The sequence below is a fragment of the Sarcophilus harrisii genome, chromosome 1 (assembly GCF_902635505.1).
Source record: "Sarcophilus harrisii chromosome 1, mSarHar1.11, whole genome shotgun sequence".
Taxonomy (NCBI): Eukaryota; Metazoa; Chordata; class Mammalia; order Dasyuromorphia; family Dasyuridae; genus Sarcophilus; species Sarcophilus harrisii.
The window spans coordinates 184,303,154-184,324,113 of NC_045426.1; the positions used below are offsets into that span (position 1 = coordinate 184,303,154).

General features: G+C 34.8%; 1 protein-coding gene across 1 annotated transcript; it reads right to left on the reverse strand.

Annotated features, from left to right (window-relative positions):
* Positions 1–6,414: 6,414 nt before the first annotated feature.
* On the reverse strand, positions 6,415–20,784 carry MBLAC2 (metallo-beta-lactamase domain containing 2). Its single transcript, XM_031967428.1, has 2 exons — positions 20,271–20,784; positions 6,415–9,488 (listed from the first exon to the last, which is right to left on the reverse strand). The coding sequence occupies exons 1-2, from the start codon at positions 20,722–20,724 to the stop codon at positions 9,103–9,105; spliced, it is 840 nt and encodes a 279-aa protein (XP_031823288.1). The 5' UTR covers positions 20,725–20,784; the 3' UTR covers positions 6,415–9,102.
* Positions 20,785–20,960: the final 176 nt, after the last annotated feature.

The window sequence follows — 20,960 nt, forward strand, 5'->3', positions numbered from 1 at the left end:
CTTGACTTTTATGGAAATGTTTTGCATAACTTCACATGTGGTTTCTTAATTGTGGATGGAGATAAGGAAGAGGACCTAGAACTTAAAAATTTTAAAAATAAATGCAAAAAAACTTTTGTTTTTGTTCTAAATATAATTGGGGGAAAGTCATAAGTAAATTTAAAAATATTATGAAATATGTTCTACCTATTCCCTGGGATATGGCAAGCCTCAAAGCCAAGGCCTGAAGGAATCGAACTAAAGAGGCTTCTAGGGTGAGTCTTAGTTCTTTCTGAAGTACCCCAGCAAAGGAATGCAGCTTTGAGCCCAAAGCTACAGGTGTCTATTGGGAGGTAAACCCAAGGAATTCCTGTGAGAAAACACCTTAGCCTAGCAGTGGGACTGCCACCATTTCAAGCTGTAAATTGCATGAGAATTTTATGAAGAAAGAACTTCCAGGCACTGAAGAGCCATAGCCCATGTATATTAACAATTAATGTATTACATTGTATTGTTTATAGCTATTCTTTCCATGGATATGGAATTGGATGTTCCAATTTGGATGTGAATCCAGAACTTATGGGGAGAATATCTGTACCAACAGCATTGAGATAGAGCTAGAGATTGAGCACACCTAGTAAGCTAATAATAATTACAAGAGTTATATATGACTATTCACTCAAATCCATAGGACCCCATATAGAAGTGACAAAAAAGATTATGTGAAATACACTGCTGTACTGGACAGTAGCGATAGTGGACCATTGTGTTCCAATCTTTCTACAAGAAATATATGAGGAAAATTTTGTTGGAGTCTATGAAAGTGTTATGATTTAAGAGATTTAGTGACAAAGGATTTTCAATACTTGGACATCATATTTAGACTAAAGTCTGATAATTAAGTTGAAGAGAAGAGTGAAGGGGATACCTTGGTTTTGACGCATCCACACTCTGGAATCTTGGCTTTAAGTGAAATGATCCTAGGAACATATTGTGATCAATAAGGTGGAACTCAGCAACTTACTATTGTGGATTTTCAAGCAATTTATGCAGAATCATGTTGTTCATCCTTTATTTTCTTTCTCTTGTCCCCATAATAATATTATTTTTCCAATTACATGTAAAGTTTTCAACATTAATTTTTATAAGAATTTTAATTCAAATTTTTTTCTTCCTCCCTCCCCAATGCAGCAAGCAATACAATATAGGTTTATATGTACAATCATTTAAGACATATTTCCATATGATTATACTGAGAAAAAATCAGAACAAAAGGGGAAAAAAGTACATGAAAGGAAAAGCAAAAAAAAAAAAAAAAAAAAAAAAAGTAAAAATAAGATTCTTCAATCGATATTCAATTTCCATAGTTTTCTCTCTGGATGCAAATGGTATTTTCCATCCCAAGTCTATTACCTTGAACCACTGTATTATTAGAAAGCTAAGTCTATAAAAGTTAATCATTATATAATCTTGCTATTACGTGAACAGTGTCCTTCTGGTTTTGGTCATTTCATTCATGTTCATGTAAATCTTTCTAGGCTTTCCTGAAACAGCCTGCACATCATTTCTTATAGAACAACAATAGTGCATTACATTCCTACATCATTCTCTCACTGATGGGCATCCACTCACTTTTCAGTTCCTGGCCACCACAAAAAAAAAAAAAAAAAAAAAAAAAACCCTGCTACAGAACATTTTTGCACATGTAGGTCCTTTTGTATCTTTCATGATCTTTTTGGAATATAGACCCAATAATAATATTCCTGGATCAGAGAGTATGTTTTATAGTTTTATAGCCTTGTGGGCATAGGTTCAAATTGCTCTCCAGAAAGGCTGGATCATTTCACAACTCCACTGACAATGTATCAGTGTCCCAGTTTTCCCATATCACCTCCAACATTTATCATTATCTTTTTCTGTTATCTTAGCCAATCTGATAGTTGTGAGGTAGTACCTGTTATTTTAATTTGCATATTTCTACTCAATGATTTAGAGCATTTTAGAAATAGCTTTAACTCCATCTGAAAATTGTTTATATGCTTTGAACATTTAACAATTGAGGAATGACTTGCATTCTTATAAATTTGACTTAATTCTCCATATATTTTATATATATTTTAGAAATGAGGTCTTATTAAGAAACACTACCTGTAAATTTTTCCCCCCTGCTTTCTGCTTCCCTTCTAAAGTTGGCTACATTGGTTTGGTTTGTGCAAAAACTTTTAAATTTAATGTAATTAAAATATACATTTTGCATTTCATGTTCTCTAATTATTTTTGGCCATAAATTCTTCCTTTCTCCAAAGATCTGACAGATAAACTATCCATTGCTCTTCTAATTTGAATTATAGTATCACCCTTTATGTCTAAATCATGAACTCATTTAGAACTTATCTTGGTATAGGGTTTTTATATGTTATTCTATGCCTAGTTTCTGACATACTATTTTCCAATTTTCCTACCAATTTTTGTCAAATAGTGAGTTCTCATTCTAGAAGCTAGTCTTTGGGTTCAAACGTAGATTACTATGGTCACTAATTATTGTGTTTTATGTACCTAAACTGTTCCATTGATCCACTACTCTTTATTTCTTAGCCAGTACCAAATAGTTTTGATGACTGTACTTCAAAACAGTTTTAGATCTGATAGGAAACCTTTGCATTCTTGTCATTAATTCCCTTGAAATTCTTGATCTTTTGTTCTTCCAGATGAATTCTTATTTCTTTTACCTCTATAAAATAATTTTTTTGGCAGTTAGCTTGGTATGGGACTAAAGAAGATTAATTTAGGTAAATTGTCATTTTTATTATAATAGATTGGCTTATTCATGAATAATTCCCCAATTGTTTAAATCTGATTTTATTTGTATGAAAAGCGCTTTGTAATTGTGTTCATATAGTTAACTCCTGAGTCTTTTTTAAATAGAATTTTATTTTTCCAAATACATACAACTTATTCATGAATAATCCCCCAATTGTTTAAATCTGATTTTATTTATATGAAAAGGGCTTTGTAATTGTGTTCATATAGTTAACTCCTGAGTCTTTTTTAAATAGAATTTTATTTTTCCAAATACATACAAAGATAGTTTTCAATATTCAACTATGCAAAACTTTGTGTTCCAAATTTTTCTCCCTCCCTTTCTTGTTTTCCCCCTATGCAAGACAGCAGGGAATCTGATATAGGTTAAAGATGAGCAGTTCTTTTAAACATATTTCTCAAGTTGTATAAGAAAAATCAGACTAAAAGAGGGGGAAAAAACTAAACATGAGAAACAAACCAAAAAAAAAAAAAAATACTATGCTTCAATCCACATTTAGTCTCCATACATCTCTCTTTCTGGATGCATCCGGCATTTTCCATTCCAAGTCTATTTGAATTGCATTGTTAAGAATCCATCACAGTTGATCATCACATAATCTTCCTATTATGTACAGTGTGCTCCTGGTTCTGCTCATTTCACTTAGCATCAGTTCATGTAAATCTTTCCAGGCTTTTCTGAAATCAGTCTGCTCATCATTCCTTAGAGAACAATAATAGTCCATTACATTCATATATCATAACTTAATCAGCCATTCCCCAACTGATGGGCATCCACTCACTTTCCAGTTCCTTGTCACTACAAAAAGAGGCTGCTACAAACATTTTTGCACATGTGGGTTCTTTTCCTTCTTTCATGCTCTTTTTTGGAATACAGACCCAGTAGTGACACTGCTGGCTCAAAGGATATATATATGCAGTTTTATAACCCTTTGAGCATAGTTCCAAATTACTCTCTAGAATGGTTGGATCAGTTCATAACTCCACCAACAATGCATAATGTCCCAGTATTCCCACATCCCCTCCAACATTCATCATTATAATCTTGACTGCATTGGTTTGGCTTGTGTAAAACTTTTTAAATTTAACGTAATTAAAATTATCCATTTTGCATTTCATGTTTACCACTTCTTTGGCCATAAATTCCTTTCTTCTCCAAAGATTATCTGTTGCTCTCATAATTTGCTTATAGTATCAACCTTTTTGTTTAAAATATGAACCCATTTTAACCTTATCTTCATTTAGGGTTTTAGATGTTGGTCAATGCCTGGTTTCTGCCTTACTATTTTCCAATTTTTCTACCAATTTTTGTTAAATAGTGAGTTCTTATCCCAGAAGCTGGAGTCTTTGGGTTTATCAAATGCTAGATTACTAGAGTCATTGAATATTGTGTCTTATGTACTTCACTATTCCACTGACCCACTATTCATTTCTTAGCAGTACCAAATGGTTTTGATGACTACCATTTTATAACATAGTATTAGATCTGGTAAGGTTAAACCAACTGCCTTTGCATTTTTTCATTAATTCCCTTTAGATTGACCCATTTGTTCTTCCAGATGAATTGTTATTTTATTCTACCTCTATAAAATAATTTTTTGTCAATTAGATTGATATGGTGGTGCTGAATAACTAGATTAACTTAGGTGGAATTGTGACTATTATATTAGCTCCACCTACCTATGAAACAATTGATATTTTTCCAGTTGTTTATATCTTTTTGTGTAATTGTGTTTCTATAGTCCTGGTTTTATCTTCGCAGGTAGAATCCCAAGTATTTTATATTGTCTATGTTATATAAAATGGAATTTCTCTATTTTGCTGGGCTTTTTGGTAATGTATAGAAACTCTGATAATTTATGTGGATTCATTTTATATCTTGTGACATTGCTAAAGTTGTTGTTTCAAGTAGATTTTTAGTTGATTACCTAAATATACCATCACATCATCTGCAAAATGAATTTTGTTTCCTCATTGCCTATTCTAATTCCTTCAATTTCTTTTTCTTCCCTTATTGAAAAATAGTGTTGATAATGAGCGATCTTGTTTTACTTTTGATCTATTAGGAATACGTCTAGCTTATTCTCATTACATATAATGCTTTTAGATACATCACTATTCATTTTATAAGAGAACCAATGATAACATAGACAATATTTTGACTTCGGTGTGTACTGAAATAAAGCAGAATTGCACAGTCACTGAATTCACATAGCAAGACAAATATCAAGGGAGATCAAGGGCTAAATCAAATTTAGCCTGAATGCAATGGATGACCTTGTCATTTTCAACATCTGAATAATTCTAAGCATTCCAGAATGCATTAGTAACCTTTATGGCCAATGGAACAAAGAATGAGAACTCACTCTTGCTGAGGAAAGTCTTCACATACTTGGGATAGACATCTCCCTACTTCAGTGGTAGCTTTGAGGACTATTGGTTACCCAAAAATTGGTTTAGAGTCTATCAATACAATTTTCCTGGGGTGCAACTGCTGTGATGCTACAACTTCTTAGAGCCACAGACAAGATTTTGATGATAGGTTGACACCAAAAGTATATAAGTAGCCCTGAAAAGGACTTGGTAATCCCTCATATCAAAGCTGTTAGTCCTTTCTGAACACCCCCTAGAATCCATATAGAATCATACTAGAGAACAGCAGTAGGTCATGGCAGTAAACACCATTAAGGTACTGCCTGATTTTAAACTCAGGGACACATGCAGAAAAATTTTACTTTGATGACTTAGCAGTACCTGAAGAATAGAAGGTCCAGGTGAAGTAAAAATTAATTGGATGATAAAGGTATTCTTGCAGCAAGAATGGGATATAAGAATAAGCAACTTAGAAATTTTACCTTACTAACTTCAAAAGATTCCCTATATGTGATAGATATTAGAAACCATCTTAAGGAACTGCATAATAATATTGACACACAATGCAGCAGTCTGTACACATCAAGTGTACCAATGTTATACAATAAGATTGGGAAGACTGGAAATGCATTTAAGCATAGAAATAAGCTTAAGAATATTTTTAAATATTATATCAGCTTGTTTATCATTAGGGTTTTTTTTTAAAGAATATTTTATTGTTTGAATATTTAAAAAGTTAAAATTCAACAAATATTAATGCAATGAAATGTATTTTTAAAAATATATATACCAAGCATAGAATCACTCATTGAATTTCAATACTATATTCCTTTAAATATTTATTATGTTTTAAATTACACTCATCTGAAAACTACAAGCAGACAGTCTGAGAATATTACATTCAGATTATATTCAAGAACAAAGATGTTTAACATTTTTTACTTTAACATCAATTATGTATAGTTTACAGTTGATGGAAAAAAAGATCAAAGTTTCTTTAGGATTTTTTTTTTTTTACCATGGGAAAAAAAAATCAGTAAGGAAACTGGATTACCAAAGATACAGCACTACCAATTTAACGAGTAAAAATTATTTCTAAATAATTTTAGTTTTTACAACTTGCAATTCAACATTTTAAAAGTAATAAATTATGTCAATATTAAAGGGTCACTGTCAGGATAAAAATATACATATTAAAAAGTTATATATATTAGGAAAATGCTTTGGGTTTTTTTAAAAATCTTTTATTCTTGGCACACCCCATATCATAGGAGTAAAAATACACTTGGTCAAGTTTGTTCTATTGAGCTGGCCATTGGCCAAGTTTCAACAGAAGTACAGTAATACAATCTTGGGTAATGTTGCCTAAAACACATCAACTTTGAAACCTTATTCTTCTACCAAATAATTTCTCTCCTTCCCTAAAAATTTTGGACATTCCGATTACAAGTAAGGGTAATCCTAAAATTTCTACTTCTTCAAGGGAAAATAATATAAAATCCTATTAGCTAATAGGGTCTTCAGTGATTTACAGGTTTGGCTTTTACTTTTTGTAATCAATGTAAAAATATTGGATTTCTCTAAAGCCATTAAATAATTTTGAATGTGGTTTGTCCAATAATACCACAATAATTTTCAATATAACATTGAAATTCTTAATATTCATACATAAGTTTCAAACTCCAATCTAATAGAAAAACTGTCTTTAAAAAATGATCAAAGAAAGGTCTAATGATATCTTCACTTTTCTATATTAAAACTTTTTTGATAATACTGAGTTATTTTTAAAGAATACGAAATTAGTTTTAAATTATAGACTCAATTACAAGAAAAGTCAATTTGGATTAGGACTTGATCCTTGTTATTCAAAGAGATGAGTTTGCAAAAGATCACACAGCACAGACAGAATCTTTATTTGTATTTATTCATGTAACTGTGCATTCTTTGATTCCAGATTGTGAGCATCATGGCTCTGTAGAGGTGGTTAGTGAGAACAAGAAAGCCACAAAAGTTGTTTAAGCCATGAATCCCCTAATTTCCTTGACTTTAATTACTAATATGGTTATAGGAAAACAGGGCAGAAAAAAAAATTCATTTTTATAGGCTCTTCCATAAAGCAGTATGGATGCCTCTTGTTAATCCCCTCAAATAAGGAATATTGCACATACTAAACATTTTCTATTAAGCCTGTTGAATCAGTATAGGGGATATTTAATGTAAAGAAGTAATGTACCAATCTACAACTATCCCTTCCTTCAAAATCTGGCTCATTATTTAACCTTTCTCATAAACTTTGTTTGGCTAACCTCAACCTATAAACAGTACTTGCTTGTTTTGTTTCTTGAACTCATTTATACTACATTTTCATTGTTATCCTTACTTTTCATTGGTATCTTTCTCTCCATTGTGTGCTTACTGTAGCTCAATCATGACTTCTATGATGGAAGAAACCCATCTTTGACTCCCATTACAATTCCCCAAGGTGCCGCCTGGCACGGTGCTATACTTATGGCAGATGCTTAAGTTCTGTTAAAACAAATGAATATGGAAAATTTCTGGGGAAAGAGAGTTTCACACTGTTTTGGAAATTTTCCTCTAGCAATCCTAAAACTGAGTTTCATGTAACTGTCCCAATTTGAATTCAGGAATGCTAGGATTAGAAAGCCAATAATATGAGTTTAAGAAATTCTTTAATGTTTCTTCAAAGTAACACACACATATGCGCACACACACACACACACACACACACACGCGTGCGCGCCAAAATGGATCACTAAATATTAGTCTAGCTTTTGTTTAGACTGTGTAAATGAGATTTTTCATTTTAGCCAAAGATTGTAGGTGGTTCAGAATCCATCAGAAAAGAATTAGTTCTGTGAATCAGAAAAAGATCAATATCTAATTTACACTTTAATTAATCTAGTAAGCCCTTTAACACAACATAGGACAAAGGACCAAGTAAAATACCTGTTTGCTTTAAGATTAAACATTTTTTTAAATGTGTCCCAAAGTTGATTACATATGAAATGTTGCCCAAAGAGAGAATGCTCTGAGATCTCTTTTTACTTTTCCTTGCAGACCAGTAGGAAAGGAAGAAAAACATTTCAAGTTACATATATATATTTTAAGGATACCTGACAGTGTCCTTTTAAGAAATCTAAACATTTGCAGTTAAATATGCACATTTAAAATTTCACTATTTGCAAAATACAGCATCTCAACTATAGCAATCTTTTCAGCTTTTTTACTGAAGCATTTATTTTATAAAGCTTTGCATCAAATCAAAATGTACTTTACTATTTTTTAAATAAATAAAATAAACACACAATAGACAGTGACTATTTCATTAACTTACACAAAGAATAAATAAATCATGGCACACATGGATCCAGTCCTTACAGTAGTGAAATGTTTCAGGTATTATATGAATGGCTATATTGTATGTTTCACACTAAGTTCAAATGAATTTTAAACTGAAGAAGTTTCATCTTTAAATTTAAATGTAATACTGAAAACTTCAGGATTGGGGCACCCCCCCCCAAAAAAAATTACTTTAATGCACATAATAAAACAAGAGTTTCCAAAAGCAAGTATGGATAACTCTCTTTTCTCCAAAATGCCTTCCCCATGCAACCATCCCACAGTTTTGATGACTGAAAACAAAACAAAACAAAACCCACAAACATTTAAAAGGCAACAACTTTAGCAAGCTATTAGCTTGTTTCAGAGGCTTATTATAATCATTTGGTGGAAAGAAAATAAGTTAAAATAACACATCTCCCTCTTTTGGCTTATTCCTTCTCAAATCTCCCCCCCCCCCCCCCTTAATATTGAGAAAGCACTTCTTGAAATGATCACAATCAATTATTTTAACCACAAAACTGCTTGGTTTTAAAAGTATCAATCACATGATAAACCAATACATACAAACTAGGATGGGGTCCTAGAAGTGGTTACACGCAGTGCTAAACTTGCAAGGGATCTCATAGCACAGGTTGAAACTTTGTGACACAACCCAGCTTTCGAAATATAGTTGGAAGCTAAGCGATAAAGCCTTTCAGCTCCAAAAGTGTTGAAATGCCCAGGAAGCACCTTCTCTACCACACCACTGTCCACCAATTCTATCAGGCGCTCACAGGTTACAATGTAATCATTTATTCGGCTGTATGGAAGCCAGTCAATCATTGCTCCATCATATACAACATCTCCACTGAATAGAATCTTCCGATCTTTGTCGAGTAAGCAAATACTTCCCCTGGAGTGACCAGGCATGTGCATTACAGTGAGCTGTCTGTCACCAAGGCTGATCACATCCCCTAGAAATGAGAACAGATTTTAAAGATAAAAATCCCATGATGAACTTTGTTACAAAGATATATGCCCAAGGATACAAAGTTAAATGGCTGGAGAAACGTAACAATTGGTGGAAAAAAGACAAATTACATTCCCAACTGAGTTCTAAGAGTGAAATAAACATTAGAACTTGGAGTAAACTTCAAGTATGGGCCTGAAGATGTAATAAATATGCTTTTTCTAAGGCCTTTAAATTCAGAGATTCTCAATAACAGACTGGCAGTAGGGGAATGAATCTTTTGGACACAGAAATTCTGAAAGATCTATTAAGCCACAGATGAGTTAAACTTTTTTACATAGGTCATCTTTATAGTGATATGATAGTTTCCAAATGGGTTATTCATATCTATCTCCCTCCCCATTTCTCTAATGGATCTTCAATTGACAAAAAGGGATAGTTCCAGATTTGCCAGAAGCCTCATCTTCAAGTTAAGGTGATATATGTAAACTAAAACATTTAATAAAATTATTTGTGCAGATAGTCATTAAAAAAAAAGTTTTGGGAGGGCATATAATGAAGATTCAGAGCAAAATATAATGCAATATACATTCAGAAAGATTGAGGGGAAAAGGCAGCGAGATTAGGGAGAAGGTAAATGATTGAGGAACAATGGATAAGAATTTGTCCTTTTAAATCAGTTTAGCAAAAACTTTTATAGTGGAGGTGAGGTTTCAAGATATCCAGAGAGGAGAAAGCTTAGTAAGGCAACAAAAAGGATACTTACCTGGAGATAAAGAAATCAGTAATAGCTAGGGCCCATTAGTTTCATAGTTTCTTTTTTAATTGTGAGGCCTGTGACATGAAATTCAAAATACCCTGAGCCCCTAGCTGTTCAAATTGAATGTTGTTCAACTGTTTCAGTCACGCCTGATTCTTCATGACGCCATTTGGGGTTTTCTTAGTAAATATACTAAAGTGGTTTGCCATTTCCTTCTCTAGCTCATTTTACTGATGAGGAAGCTGAGGTAAACAAGGGTTAAGCAGCTTGCTCAGTCAGAAAGTTAGTAGGTGTCTGAGGCCAGATTTGAACTTAGGAAGATGAGTCTTCCTGATCTATGGCACTCTATCCACTTCACTACCTTGCTGTCCCCTGAGAGAATTTAGTTTTGAATTAATACTCCTGATCCTCCAGCAGAGACCCAAATGGAAAATACCAGTTTCTCTGAGCCAAGTATCTGAAACTTACTCCAGAAGATCACATAAAAGGACTGGATAAAAGCTCTCTGGCCCAATGTCTAAGGCAAATGTCTCTTTTCACACTGTCATTATCTTGTTTGTATTGCTAGGTCTCAAACTGATGTCAGAAGGAACGGGATGGGACATTCCCAAAATCCTCTTTGAAAGAGTGATTTGAGATAGCATTCTTATGCAAGAATACAGTGCCTCTGGAAAGCTAAAAATCATTTAAGTCTATTTTTGCTTTACCTTCAATATGCGTGAGTGTGGCAGGTGATACAAGTAACTTCTATTAAGTTTGGCAAATTAACTGCTCAGTTGTGATCAAATGTTTTTTATAGAGGTCTTTTTAAGAAATCCTGGAAAAATTATCCCCTCAGCAAATGTTAGCAGGTTAGAATAGGTGATAATTTTCAACCAGGTGCTAAGAATAAATCCTACCATAGTCTTGTAGGTGAGATATTTTGTTGACTGGTAACTGAATTGAGTGTGGAAAAAAGCTGTATCTAGCTTAGGTTCAAATCCCAAATCTATTATTATCTACGTAAATCTTAGGCAATTCACAAGTTCTTTGGGACACAGCTTCCCTATCTACAAGATGAGAGGTTGGATCAGCATCCTTTTTGCTCAAGAGCCTTGGCATAATGTTTTTAAGAAAGAAAAAATTTATGTTTAATTGTAATAGTAGTTACCTAATATTCAGGGATTATATTGTTCTGAACTTTTCACTAATTTGTATAGGATATAGTTTAGTATAAAGCAGAGATAAAGCAAAATACAAATGGCTTAAAGAGTTGTATTTCTATAGGAAATGTGTTTATGTGGATGATGTGCTTCTTTCAGTTATCTGTAGTTGAAGAAAGTCTAACAATCAATCCACTGACAGGAATTATCAACAATCAGCCCCTTAGTAAGCAATGTGCTTAGTTTGCTTTTATAGGCTTTTACTTATGGGGCCAAACCTTTTAAGCAAGGTCATATTAAGCAATAAAGAAGAGTTCTTTACTCTCACATAGCCTTTGCTTCAAAGCATGCATACAAAATGCCATTTGATATTTGTAATACCCCACTAATGTTCATACTACAAGAGTAGTATGCATTCGAGTATTATTAGAACATCAAAAATGCCAAACTATACCAGAAAGGTTTCCCAAGTCTTTTATTCTAACATAGGCAATGTAATGAAACTATTTTATACCTGTTTTAAAATCCTGATTAGTTCTGCTTAGATGAGCTTAAAAAGTTGTATTCTAGGATAAAAATAGAATTTGTTTTGAAAAGGTGAGTCCCTCTCTTTCTCTAAATGTAAGCTATCAAAGATAGCCAAGAAGTTTCAAAGAAAATGCTGCTCATAAAAGAGATGTGGATTAGGCTGGGAAGAGAAAAACTGGAGCAAATAACCTAGGTTAAAGAGGCAATGATGGAAAAGTCATCAAGGTCCTTTGACTTAGGGGGGAGTATCTAATTAATTTTCATTTGAGGTTTAGACTTTAGAAATTCTGTTCAATGCAATGTGCAATGATAAACTACAAAACCAAAAGAATGAAGGTGAAACATCACTACCTCTTTGACAGAAAAGTGATAAACAAGATGCAGAAAAAGACATGCATTTTTAGACATGGCTAATGAATGTAGTGATTTGTTTTACTATATTATGCAAGATATATTAAGGAATTTAGGGTGGGTTTTTTTTAATTCAATGGAAGAGATAAGGAGAGGGACAAACTAATAAAAAAAAAACCTGTTACTTCAAAAATACAAAAATTATTTTTAAAAGAAATAACTTTATTTTTATTCAGTACAAAGTAAGGGCCATTACAATTTAACTTTGAATACTTTTCCCCAATAACAAACATACTGCCCAAATTAGAACCTCAATTAGAACCTAGAGTTAAAAGGAACCTAATCCAATCTTGCCCCTCCTCACCTTGCAGACTAGTTTCCTGTAAGAAACCACTTAATAGAGTAAAATGCCAAAGTGCTCTTTCTGCAACTGGAAAAGCAAAAAAGACAGGAAAAAGAGTGGTAATAATGGCAAAGCTATTTGTCTACTAAGTTATATCAGGTTGTCAGGGTACAAACTTTTGACTATGAAAGGCACTTATATAATCTGGGGAAGTTCTGACTTGAGTAAAAGCAACCTTAATCTACTTAAATATTGGGTGAAAAGCAATACTACAATAAATGGTAGATATCAAATTTTAACAAGTTGTTTGCATTCTTTAATAATTTACTTTTTTAGTGTAAATTAAAAGTAATAACTTACTTTAACTTTTAACTATTTTATTATATTTATTTTAATAAGTGAATTTTTGGGTGGAAAAAATGGATTAAAAAGGCAAAAGAAAAAAAAAAAAACCACGACAATTTTCTTCTCAAACAAATGAGAAGCAATTCAGACACCTCCTGATCAAAGAGTAAAGAAGCCCACTCTAATTAAAGGCAAAGTGTTTAAAAGGAAACACCTCTTGAGTGCTGGATTTTCAAACCCTATTGTTCAAAGTAGCATTGCATGTCAAAGATACCAAAATGTTTAAAGATTAAGGATGGAAGTTACTCTCCATGATAAATTGAAATTGCTCCACTTTTCCATCTGCAAAATCAAAAGACAACATTCTAGAGATCTGGAATAACCCTCTCATTTTACTGGTTGGAAAACTGAAGCTTTCTAGTTTTAGCATTATGGGATCTTACAGAGTTCAATTAATCAGTCAATAAAGGATTTATAAAGGGAATTTCAGTCTCTTTACATTTGTCTTTCAAGGCAAAAAAAAATCCCAGTATTTTTATTTGAGCCTGGAAGAGACATCATTATGTTTTCATTTTAGTTATTTTTTTTTAAAAACATGACTCAATGACTTAAATTTTTTTCTTTTTAAGCTTTAGGACTCCAAATGAGCTAAACACAAACCAAGAATTGCTCTTTGTTGTTATCTAGTCCAACTTCTTATTCAATTTATTAGAGTCTTCTAAATCATTCTCAAGTCCCAGACTCTGCCTAAGGACTATTTGAAATGCAAAACTTGCTAGATAGGTCATTTTATTTCTTAATTTATTTGAATTTTTTGAAATTTTAGTCTTCCAATCCTTGACCCTAGCTAGCTAGTCTTTAGTCCTATAGAATAAGTCTAACCTTTCTTCCACCATGAGAACCATTTGAACACATTGATACATCCCTTAACTCTCTTCTTGCCTAGGATTAAGTACTCTTCTTTAACTTCTTCTATATAACCTTTATATGACAGTTTTAAGTTCCCTTGTAATAGACTTCTGGACTCATTCCAACTTGATAGTACCCTTTCTAAAATGTCACACCCAAAACAGAACTTGAATGATATTCTAAATATGGTTTGATGAAAGCTGGGTACAGTGAGTACAGATTTATCCTTCTGAATCTGGACAATGATACCTCTTTTTATACACAGTCTTTGGGCATGTTTCCCTTTAAAATATAGTAGATTTTTGCATTAGGACTCGGCATTCCCAAGGTGGTCTACTTCTGGCTTTGTGTTAGAACTATTAAGCCACTTAAAGGATGCTGCAGGTAGCTGGAATTCTATCCCAAATTGAAATTATCCTAACCCTCAAACTCTGTACAGGTAGTACAATCAGTCTCATAAAATTATTTGGCTTCACTGACTTCAAGTAATTACTTTAAGTACTCTGCAAAATAATAATACCCACTGGTTTTCACATCATAAAGACAAACATAATGAAATAAAGTGAAATCCATGAAAATAGTATTACTATTCCATTGATAGAAGGGAATTATTTTTTTCTGTTACAACTAGATGTGATGATTTAGCTAATCTCTCCTTGAGCCCCCTCTGTGCATAATTTATTAAATGTAGTCGCCTCAGGAAACAATCCAACAACTTTTGGACATAGGAAAAGTCATTAAATAGAACAGATACAATTTTTTGCCTCTCTAGCACGAAGTTCTGGAAAGAAAAGATAACATTATTCCACATGACTATTTTAAAAATCTGGCTACTTCCAGATCTTCCAGATACTTTGCCAGAAAATTAATATGACATAGGAAATGAACATTTCTTGGTATAGAGGAAACTAGATACTTTAAAAAAAGGTGAAATTTACAGCTCCTGATGTGTTAGAAGAAGCTGCTTGTCAGTATTATCAATTTTCCAAGTGTTTCTGTAAATACTAAGCTTTCTTTTCACACCTTAAAACTTAGGAAATCACATAGATATAGTCATGAAAAGTAGACTTGAGAATGCCTAAGTTCCCCCAAATTATGTAAATCTCTTACCTTTTCTAAAAACTACTCTTTATACCATCAGAATAAAAATAGATCCTCCAAACATTTTATTCATTTTGAAATTTTTGGAAAGCTGTAATTAACAACTGCTTTGTGTATTTTTAAAAACCTAATTTTATTTTTATAAAATATCTGCAATAAATGAAATAATTTCATCAATTGTTGACAATAAATATAGGTTTGTTCTTTTGATTTCACTGTCATAGAGACTACATTCAGCCAATTTTAGTTTAAAGTTAAGTCAAAAGACCTGTTTAAGTCAAGAGAACTGCTTGCTCTCAAGGAGCACACAGTCTAATCAGAGACAACATACAAACAATAGTGTATAAATAAGCCATATATAAAGTGGAAATAATAGATGGAAGACATTAGTATTAAAGGAGAATGGGAAGGTTTCCCTGTAGAAGATGGAACTTAGCTTGGATTTGAAGGAAGCCAGTAGTCAGTGATAAGAAGACAGAATATTCTAACTATGAGGGATAGCTAGGGAAAGAAAATGTCTGCAGTTTGGAGATGATACAGCAAAGTGACCAATTGTCACTGGATCATAGAATTACACTGGGGTGGGAGAGTAAAGGAGTGGGAGAAGACAGATGGAATGTGAAAAAAGAATGGAAAGGTGAGGGGTAGGTAGGTCATTAAGAACTCAGAAGGCCTTTTCTATTTGATCCTGGAGGAGACAGGGAACCGTGGGAGGCAGCTAGGTAGCACAGTGGATAGAAAATTAGGCCTAGAGGCAACTAGTTGGTGTAGTGGATAGAACACCAGCCTTAAAGTCAGGAAGACCTGAATTCAAATGTGACCTCAGATACTTAACACTTCCTAGCTGTGTGACCCCAGGCAAGTCACTTAACCCCAATTGCCCCGGGGGAAAAAATTATTCCTAGAATTGGGAAGATCCAAGTTGAAACCTGGCTTCATTGTGACTCTGGGCAAGTCACTGTTTGCTTTCATTTCTTTAACTATAAAATGGGGAATAATAATAGCACCTACTCAACTTGTTGGGTTATTTGTAAAGCACTTGGCATAGTGCATAGCACTGTGCAAAAATGTTTAATCCTTTCTAATTCCCCTATTAAATAGAGGGATGACATTGCCAGACTTGAGTTTAAGAAAATCATTGACAACTGAGTGGAGGTCGTGAGGTGAGAGTGGAAGATATATTAGGGTAAAAATGCCTAATTAATTTGGCTTGAATTTCCTTACCTATAAACTGGGAATAATATCTATCCAAACCTCAGATGTGGCACTGTTGTTATAATCAATTAGCTCATTTCATTTCAGAATCAAGTCTTTCCTCTTCTATTAGGGCCCTGAGCACAAGTGCTTTTTAAAAGCATATATTGTTGACAACCACAAAGTGCAAAATGAGAAAAAAAGAAAGAAAAAATCTAGGTAAATTGTTTAAAAACATTAACATTTGCAGAAATAACTACTCCATTCTCAAAGCCCATCTTAACACAAGAGGATATCATCCATCAGCAGGCCCTTTTGCAGGCCTTGTTTGTGGTGGGGAAATGGATGAAACTGTTTTACAGCCTAAATTGGAACCATATCTTACAAAGTTGGGTTATATTATCACAAACTATGTATAAGATGATTACATGGAAAAGTCTTTAAATGACATATAAAATGTAGTACATTATCTTTTTAAAAAAGTTACAGCTAGAAAGGGGAAGTGTTTTCAAAAGAAGGCAGAGGGAGTATTAAGACAGCAAGGAAGACTCGAGATGGTTGCCATAGAAACTGAATGCAAATTTTTCCCCATAATTCCATTAGTTAAATTATTAATCAGGGGAAGTGGGTAATCAGAACCTCCATACAAAGGAAGACAACAAAACAGGTGGAGTTTTATTTGGATAGAAAATGACAATTAAAAAAAAGTATCCTTGAAAACAAGTCTTCACACAAAAAAATTATTAGAATGAAAAAAAAAAAACAACAAAAAAACACCATTTTAACTCTTGTTTCAGCATAAGTCAAGAGAGGACACAATATAGTAAAAAGGTACACAGCAGGGACTTTCTGGATGAACAGAAAATGCTAGGAAAGCCAATTAAGGTTGTTCGCTTCTTTATTAGCTCTACCATTTTGTAGGCACAATGAAAAGAAGGTTCTAGAATCACATCAGTGCTTCCATATGTTGAGACTAGCAAAAGGATTAGCACATTGATCTCCCCATCTCACATGTATTCCCAAGTATAGGCTATTTGTATTTAGTAGTGACTAAAACTGGCACTTTTTAAAGTGTTTTTTTCCTCTTTTTTTGCCTAACGTGAATAATGAAATTGTGGAGTTGAATTTGGGTAGGCTGAATGTTCATGTGATACCTATTTTTACTGATTTTCTGTCCTCACAATCACAAATCTTCTTTGAGTCAATCAGGAAGGCAAAAATCTCTTTAGAAAATAAATGTATAGTTTTCAATCATTGCTCTCTAGAATTATTCTGTAAAGCTACAAGTTGGAATTGATAATGCCATGGACTGAGTTGATGAGGGGGAAAGATTCTCAGGAAAACAAAAATAATTTGGCATTAAGTATACTTGATTTGATGTAAATCATGTAGCATCTTTTTTTTTTTTTTAAATTTAAAAGTGCTTGCTGGACAAAGGGTCATAACTAAACTAGGGGTACAAATTAGAAATTATCTGTTAGATTATTGATAGAGAAAGATTAGAAATAAAGAGGATCATAAGAATAGATAATCATAAAGTTTTTGTAGAAACAAAATTAATGCAACCAAATTTAAAAGGGAAACAGAGTAAGTGGACAAGCAATGTTTTCAATCTGATAGACATCATTTCTAAGATATATAGGGAAATTAAATAAATTTATAAGAAAAAGAGCTATTCCTCAACTGATAAATGGTCAAAGGAATAACACAAGGCAATTTTCAAAGTAAGAAATCTATGGTACAAATAGTCATGTGAAAAAAATCCTCTAAATTACAAATAATTAGAAAAATTCAAATTAAAGTAATCCTGAAAGTATACCTCATTTTCATAATATTGGCAAAAAAGTGACAAATGCTAGATACTATGGGAAAATAGGCTGTTAAATCCAGCTAAACTCAAAAGCAAAATTATTAAACTGTGCATGTCTTTTAGCCCAGCAAAATCACTACAAACTCCAGACCCACAAAAAGACAGTAGCTGGAAGAAAAATGCCCATATACACAAACATTAATATCAGTTCTTTTTGTGGTAGCAAAGAACCGGGATATTATGCTAAACAAAAAATGAAGATGATGGTTTCAGAAATACATGAAACTACTTGGAAGGACTGATTCTGAGTGAACTGAGCAAAACCCTGGAGCATAATTTATCCAATAATAGAGATATGGAATTGTAATAACAATTTTAAAATATTTAGGAACTATAATCAACATATTGACCAGCTAGAAGTACAGACGACTTGGGGCTAAAAATATATGATGAATATATTTTTGAGACTTTTTTTTCTGAGGGATTTGTTTTATTTGAACATGTTTGTAATAGGCTTTTTTGTTTTCTGAATTTGAGAGTAGGGGAAGCTAGCTAGCAGAATGTAGATCTAAAATCAAAATAAAATTCATTTAAAAACAGCAGAGGGATAGGGAGATCCCACTGATGCCAAGCACTGGTCACAAAAGCCCAAGGACTTGAGTTCAAATTCCCATCTCAGACACTTACTAGGTTTATGATCCTGGGGAAAAATCACTTAATTCCAATAGCATCCAAAAAACAGTATCTGCCTTAGAATTAGAAATGGCTGGACACACTGGCAGATGAATGTAATGGAACACTGCTGTGGTGTATTTGCTAGAGGTCTGGCTTTGGGAAAAGGCTTCAGTTTAAATCTTGCCTCTGACAAATGGAAATTCATTCAACTTTTTAAATGCACTACAACTAAAAAAAAAAAAAAATCTAATTTACAAAAAAAGAAGCAGAGCCAAAAATAAGATAAAGGGATTTACACCCAAATGAAATCAAAGGCCTAAACAGGAAAACTGAGAATTTTTAATCTAGATATGCAAGCAAGGGTTCTTCACCTGTTTTGTGGATATATATCCCCCTAGGCAGTCTGGTAAAGTCTGTGGTCCATTTCTCAGATTATTTTTTTTTCTTTTTTTTTTAATATTTATTTATTTTTTTAATTTAATAGCCTTTTATTTACATGATATATACATGGGTAATTTTACAGCATTAACAATTGCCAAACCTCTTGTTCCAATTTCTCAGATTATTTTTAAAGGCAAAAAATATATAAGATTACAAAAAAGCCCAATTATGTTGAAATAAAGACATGATTTTCTCCCATCTTAAGAACCTCTGACTGTAAGTCACCTTAGAGATGCTATCTAGTGCCCATAAGAAAACAGGCTCAAGGAGCTTTAATTTGGTCAAGGTCACACATGTGTGAGAGATGGAATTCCTAGGCCTTCTCAGTTCAGAGATGATGCTTTTTAGACAGTTACCGAGGCTCCCTTCAACAAAGTATATGGAATCAGAATTGGATAGCATTTGGAAATAAGAAATAACATAAGAAGACTCGTATTAACTGAGGCAGAATGAAAAACGCAGAACCAAGTTAATAAAAAGACGACAATTATGTGAATAAATGTCATTAAAAAGCATCTGATCTCTAATGAGAAGCAATCTAGTATTGGTCTTAGAATACAAATAAAACGTTTCCCCTTTGAGTAGCAAAGGAAAATAAGGGTTGAAAACGCTGCAAATGGCTGCTGTTGCGGGGTCTTAATTTAACTATTTTTCTTCGTTCCAAGGTTGGGTCTGAAGGAGAGGATGACCTATATTATAAGTGGTTGAGGCGAAAAAAAAAAATTTTTTTTTTCCCTTTAAATGACTGGAAACGTCAAACAGGTGCTCAGAATGGGAATGAGTAGGTGGAAATCTTTCAGGAAATCCAGTCACACAGCCTGTGGCATTCCCACTGCACCAGGCTCCAGAAACGAATTAGGGGGCGGAGCCGGCTTCTACTCCACTAGTTGTAACACTGTATCTCTGCACTGTAGCACAGCGCTTTCCCCTCCCATCTGCAGGGCCCGGGGAACCCGAGGGGCCTCTCCAGGGATCTTTTTCCCTTCCAAGGGCAGGCATGGAGGCAGGTGTCATTTTGGTAACTTGGCGAGGGAACGCTCTCTTTTACCCTCTCGGCCCTGTGCCACTCTGCTCCGCCCTCGGTTGGTTTAAGATCACCGAAGGCTTTCCCAGGCTGCATGCACCCTCCGCCCTCCTTCCGCGCCCCTCTCCCCACGAAAGGGTCAGCAAGGCCCGTGCTCCATTACCCTCCTGCAGGATGTGGGTGGGTTGCACGGCTTGCACTCGAAACTGCCTGGCGTTCCAGCCGGGGCTGGGAGCCCGCACCACCTCGCTCTCCGACAGCCAGGTCGCCGTCTCAAAGTTGTCCCCTCGGGCCAGGGCGTCCGCCTCGGCCCGGTGCACGGCTACCTGGTCAAACTGGTAGAGCCCCCCGGCGTGGTCGAAGTGGACATGAGTGGCCACGGCCAGCAGCGGCCGCCGCACCAGGTCCTCCCCTTTGTCCGGGTCCTGGAGGAGGCCGGCCGAGTAGAGATACTCCGGCAGGCTTCGGAGCCCCAGTCCGGTGTCGATCACCACGTCCTGCTCGGCGCCGCGCACCAGCCAGATGTTAGCGCGGTTGCCAGATTCGAAGAAGCGCTCCTGGATCCAGAAGATGCCGTCGCCTAGGGACTTGTGCGCGTACCACTCCAGAGCCGACATGCTGGGGACGGGGATGTGGCGCAGGGGTGCAGCGGTGCGGCAGGGCCTCTCCCTCTGTCCCACCGGCCGTCGGCGCCGTCTGAGAGGAGGAGGAGGGCTCGGCTGGGCGCGGGAGAGGCTGCGCTGCCCGGGGCCAAGAGGAGGGGCGGGCGTTGGGCGGAGGGCGGGGGGGGGGGGGCGGGGGAGGACGCAGCAGCCACCGCAGCCTCGACTGAGCCCCCGCGAGTCGGCGTCGC

What these genes read in the sequence shown, in the direction of transcription:
- MBLAC2 (XM_031967428.1), bottom strand. Translation starts at nt 20,724, where the DNA reads ATGTCGGCTCTGGAGTGGTACGCGCACAAGTCCCTAGGCGACGGCATC. An exon ending in CACCCACATCCTGCAGGAGG is followed by an intron (nt 9,489 to 20,270) that starts GTAATGGAGCAC and finishes TCTCATTTCTAG; the next exon opens with GGGATGTGATCAGCCTTGGT.